The 5,924-nt window shown below is 39.9% G+C and overlaps 1 protein-coding gene and 1 non-coding gene across 2 annotated transcripts; one reads left to right on the forward strand and one right to left on the reverse strand.

Moving 5' to 3' along the window:
• The first annotated feature begins 1,252 nt into the window (after positions 1-1,252).
• LOC141610176 (small nucleolar RNA R71) lies at positions 1,253-1,359 on the forward strand. The gene has a single exon (XR_012528071.1). It is a non-coding gene; the product is annotated as a small nucleolar RNA R71 (small nucleolar RNA).
• A 3,859-nt stretch (positions 1,360-5,218) lies between these two features.
• On the reverse strand, positions 5,219-5,677 carry LOC141607617 (uncharacterized). Its single transcript, XM_074426964.1, has one exon. The coding sequence runs from the start codon at positions 5,675-5,677 to the stop codon at positions 5,219-5,221; it is 459 nt and encodes a 152-aa protein (XP_074283065.1).
• Between the last annotated feature and the right edge of the window lie 247 nt (positions 5,678-5,924).

Raw genomic sequence — 5,924 nt, forward strand, 5'->3', positions numbered from 1 at the left:
CTCTTGAAGTATTGCACTACTCACCTTAGTGAAGGCGATAGTCTCAAGCTTCCGGATGGACTTCTTCTTTGTGAGGATGTATTTCGCATAGGCCGGCACGTGATTGATTAATTCCGTGAAAGGAATTGAGACTTCCAAATTCTTCACAATTTCCATAAATTTTCCAAGTTGGTCATCAAATTTGGGCTTGGATTGACGACTTGGAAAAGGAAGTCTAATCACAATGGGCTCCTTCTCCTTGACCTTGTCTTCATTTTTCTTTGAAAGTTTTTCTTTTGATGGTTCTCCATCCTTGGAGTTTTGCACAATTTCTTCTTTATCACTAGCTTCCACAACTTCATCCTCAACTTGCTTCATCGGTGCTTCATACCTTGTACCACTCCTCGAGTGAATGGCACTAACCGTTTCATGTCTTGGGGGATTACTTTGAGGTGGTAATTGCCCCTTTTGTCTTTGTGAGCTTGAAGATGCTAGTTGAGTCAATTGGGTTTCCAACATTTGTGTGTGAGCTAGGATGTTGTTGATGGTGGTTTCCTTTGCTTGACTATCTTTTTGCATTTGAGTGAAAAACTCTTGTTGATTTTTTTGCATTTGAAGGACCGTTTTTTGAACATCAAAATCTTGGTCATTTTGTTGATTGTATGGACATTGATTTTGGTAACCTTGGTTTTGGTTGTAAAAGGGTCTTTGATTTTGGTTTCTCATGGGAGGTGGGGTGTATGTTGTTTGAGGGTTTTCAACATTTTGGCTTTTGTATGAGAGATTTGGATGGAATTTGGTGTTTTCATTGTAATAGTTGGAATAAGGGGTACCACTTTTGTATGCTTGGAAAGCATTCACTTGTTCATTTGTTCCCCTACATTCACTTTGGTCATGTCCCAAGGTTCCACAATTCTCACATATCCCACTTGGGATTGATGAAGATGCCGTCATGGCATTAACATGATGCTTTGGTGATTTTGAGGCTTCTTCAAGTCTAGCCATAGCTTTTTCAAACTTCAAATTGATGGTATCAATGTGAGCACTAAGTTGAGCACCCAATTGAGTAATGGAGTCCACTTCATGCTTTCCTCCTCTAGTAGCCTTGCGATGTCTACTATATTCTGAGTTATGGACCGCCATTTCCTCAATTTTGTTCCAAGTTTGATTGTCATCAACTTTTGTGAACATCCCATTTGATCCCATGTTGAGAATGTTCCTTGAATCTTCATATAGACCGTTCCAAAATTGTTGTACCAAGAACCACTCGCTAAGTCCATGGTGATGACATGAGCGACAAATTCCCTTAAATCGCTCCCAAGCTTCATACAAAGATTCTTCATCCCTTTGCTTAAAGCCCGCGATTTGATCTCTTAGCATATTAGTCTTTTCCGGTGGATAGAACTTTTTGTAGAAAGCTAGAGCCAACTTTTTCCAAGAATCAATTCCGAGAGTAGCCTTATCAAGGCCTTTCAACCATTGTTTCACGGTGCCAATTAGAGAAAAAGGAAATAAGACCCATCGAATTTGGTCTTGTGGTACACCGGTTTGAGAAATCGCATCACAATAGTCACAAAAGGTCTCCATATGAGAGTGAGGGTCTTCACTAGGCATCCCCCCAAATTGGCTTCTTTCGACTAATTGGATAAATGCGGATTTGGCAATAAAATTTCCGGTTAGATGTTGTGGTGTGGGAGTACCATTGGGTAGGTTCTCCTCGGTGGGTACGGAATGTGATGAAAACTTGGGCATTGTGGGTTGATTTTGTGTTGTATTTTGTGTTGGGTTCTCCTGACCTTCTCTTGCAAAAGGGTTGATGAACTAAATAGTTGGTTGAATATCTACAACCTCACCAATACCTCTAAAAGTTCTCCGAGCAAGTCTTCTATTGGTTGTGAAAGTTCTTTCAATTTCACGATCAAAGGGTAACAAGTCACCTTGTGACCTTCTAGACATGCAAAATATCAAACAACTCGAAAATAATTAGAACAAAGCTTGAGGAGTTTTACTTCCCCAAGGCAAAGAAAGACACAACTAATAACAATATAAGAAAATCTAAATCAAGTTAACACAGTCCCCGGCAACGGCGCCATTTTTGGTCGGAAACTTTATCTTTTCGATAACTTGTCGTTAGGAGCACTTAGACCAAAACACAATTTATAGCTTCACAAAAAACTCTACAATTAGTAAAGAGGCATGTAAAGGTCGGATCCCAAGGGACGGGAATTGAGATGAGATTTCTATTGCAACTAGTGGTGTCTTAGGGGTGTCACAAATGGGTTTTGAATAGAAGATCACAAAACTAAATAGCAATGAAAGTAAATAAGCAAGATGAATTATAAGGGTTGTAAACAATTGATAAAAAGCACTAGGGTGTCATGGGGTCATAGGGGATTCATGGGAATTGATCATACAAACATGTTCTCAAATTATAAGCAAGCAATTATTGTTGTGATGGATTGAGTTGGTTTATATCTTACAATCCTAGGAAAGTTTGGGTCCCGGAGCCGAATCGATTAGATTGTACAACACCTAAAAGTCGACTTAGTCTTCCCTACTCAACTACATGCATGGTCTAATGAGACTCGAGTTGGTTTATGTCTTACAAGTCTCATTGAAAAAATAGGTAATGGGTAAAAAATGCAAGGATTCATAGGCTCGCATTTCATCAAACATAACATGTGCATGAGTTGAGATCACAACAAGCAAGCAATATAAACTATGAAAGCATATTAATTTAAGCATGAATCATTCCCCATGTTGGTTTCCCCTAATTACCCATTAACCCTAGCTAAGGAACTACTCACTCATTATCATGTTGAACATGCTAGCAAGATTGTCAATCATACCAACAAAGTGAAACATGATGAATAAATGAAAGTAATCAACAATAATTAAAAAGGGATTAAGAGAATTATACCTACTAATGATTCCAATAATAAAGCAAAGAATAAAAGAAGTACTTGATGCTTGATTGGAAGGTTGTCAATCTCCCAATAATAACCCAAATAATCTTCAATTACCCAAAATAAAGGATGAACAAGAGAGAGATTAAGGAAATAAAACTTGTATTAAAACTTGATTATTTGTTGATTACAATATTAAAGAGAGATTTGATTGATATTAGCTACACTAAAGATTGCTAAGAAGAACATGCTCTTCTAATTAGACTAATGCGGTATTTATAGTGGGCATTAGGTGTAGGAATTAGGGTTAACTAAGGGCTTAAATGACGATTAAGTCCCTACTTAACGAAACGCCGGTCTTTTTGGAAGGATGGGCATCTTTCTTTGAAGCTTGAAGAAGACGAAATGGTCTGCCAAGGAATCCGGGCATCTTTGGCACGAGACGGGCGGATTATGGGGTCTCTGCCCGGGCGTCTTGTGGTGAAGACTGGCGTCTCCAGGTGCTGCTGCCCGGGCGTCCTGGAGTGAAGACGCACGGATTGTGGTGGTGGAGGACGGGCGTCTTCAGGACAATCTGCACGGATTGCTGGACAGTCTCGTTTCTTCTTCTTTTCTTCCTTTTTCTTCATAAAATCCTTGGGGATTTCCTCGGGGAAGCAAGGATCTTTTCTCATCATTGCCCATCTACTATAGTATGTACAAAGGCCTTCTAATCTTGTCTTTCCTTGATGCTTGGTCATTGAATTCAATCAATTTAGTCTCGTTTTGACATGAAAATGCAAGGTTTGCACTCCTTTCCTACCAAGGGATCAAAACCTCAAAGAATATGCAAAACAAAGAACTAAAGACAATAAATGACCCAAATATGCACTAAAAAGCATGGGAACAAGGTTAATTCAGGGACTAAATATGCTCTAATTATGGTCACATCATAACGCTTGTAATGTAACCATAATTGTTCATTTATCGACATTTGATGACTACTTACCTCGGGCAACCGAGATGGTAATGCCCTTATATGCCAAGGAAGGCCTAGTTAAGGCTCCTCGGAATATGGGGGTGTTACAATATCTACATTGCTAGTTTGGAATAAAATTCCGTTGTGTTCATAATAATGTTTTACAGCTCCAGATAAAAGTTCGGTTCCATTATCACTTTGGATTATTTTGACACATTTTCCGAACTGCGTTTTGACCATTTGACAAAAAACTTTCATTAATTCTGCAGCCTCACTTTTTTCTTTCATAAGGTAGACCCACACTCCCCTACTAAGATCGTCTACTATTGTCAAAAAATAATGAGCACGCGACAGACTAGCAACATGATATTTTCCCCAAATATCACAATGAATTAAACCAAATAAAGTATCACAACGCTTATTATTAAGGCTAAAAGGCGAACGTGTTTGTTTGGCCCTACAACAAGAATCACAAACTTGACTACGAGTCCAATTCAAATTGCAACCAACTAATGCAGAAAAAGAAGATGATTTACTACTTGACGAATGCCCAAGCCGTTTATGCCACAATTAACCATCCTTTGTCATTGACACCTTTCCGGCTTGCTCTTCCTTATTTGCTTGAAAATGATAAACCCCATCACAATGCTCTCCTCTACCAATCTCCGTCCTCGTAACCCGATCCTGCATCACACAATAGTCGGGAAAAAATGTTACTACGCAATTGCTTTCACTAATCAACTGTTTTACTGAGATCAAATCACAGGTCAGCGAAGGAACAAACAACACATCCTTCAAGGTGAATTTTTCGCTCAAAATAACTTCACCATGCTCGCTGGCCTTGACTCGCCATCCATCATGTAAACTAACAAAAGATGGTTCCTCAACCCAAACCTTTTTAAGATAATCCTTCTTCCCATCATGTGGTGTGAAGCTCCACTATCGATTAGCCAAGTTTTATCAAGATTAATGTGCATACCTACTAACTTGTCACTACCTTCGGGACTAGTATTGAGCAAATATCAATTTTCCTCAGTCTTCTCATTAGTGAATGGTACATTCTGTTTTGAACTTTCTCCTTCCTTTCCTGCTGTTGTGCTTCCCATAGCATTTTCTTGATGATTTCCTTGCTGTCCACGGCCTTGTTAATGCCCCCTACCGCGTCCTCGTCCACTGCCTCCTCGGCGGCCTCTTCCTCTTTCTCTATTTTCACAGTTTCATATCCGTGTTTGTCATAGAAATTCTCTTCCGTATGGTAATATTTACCACAGTGAGTACACTGAGATGGTGGCGATGACTCCTGCTCTTCCTGATCTTGGCCGAAGTGACCTCCCCTTCCCCTTCCTGCACCCACGAACCTAGCAGCCATGGCCGCTTAGTTATTTTCTTCCATGTCTTTTATCACGTTTGAATGTCTTTCTTCATGGAGTATCAGTGTATAGGCCCGGGATAAATTCGTAATGGGATCTTCCATTAGCAAATTTGTACGAACATGGCTATATAGATTCTTGTCAAGACCCATCAGAAACTGGTGCACTTTCTCCTCCTCCCGTTCATTAGCCATTGCAACCGCTGCTCCGCAAGTGCAACTTGGACTCTTGCTATAGTTTGCAAGTTCATCCCAAATTGTCTTCATCTTCGTATAATATTCCACGACAGTCAACCGCCCTTGCTTACAATATGCAAGATCTCCCTTTAATTGATGCACCCTTGGTGCATTACCGGCGGAATACCTGCTTTGCAATTCTTCCCATACTTCTGAGACGGTCTGCTCAAAAGCAATACTTGGATGTAATTTGATATTAATTACATTCCGCAACCATGCCTTCAACATGGTATTGCACTGTCTTCAAGCCACTGACTCGACGTCATCTTCTTCGTTTTCAACAAATGGCTTTTTAATCTTTCCTTCAACGAACCCCAACTTGTTTTTCGCATCCAAACCATTACGCACCGTGGGGGCCCATAGATCGTAATTGTCACCATAAAAAATGATCTGTGTCACCATAAGGTCTGGACTGTCAGATGGATGAAGGTAAAGAGGAAAACTGGTAGGGATGATTTTGGTTTCTATGCCTTTG

Source organism: Silene latifolia, chromosome 10 (genome assembly GCF_048544455.1).
Source record: "Silene latifolia isolate original U9 population chromosome 10, ASM4854445v1, whole genome shotgun sequence".
Classification (NCBI taxonomy): Eukaryota; Viridiplantae; Streptophyta; class Magnoliopsida; order Caryophyllales; family Caryophyllaceae; genus Silene; species Silene latifolia.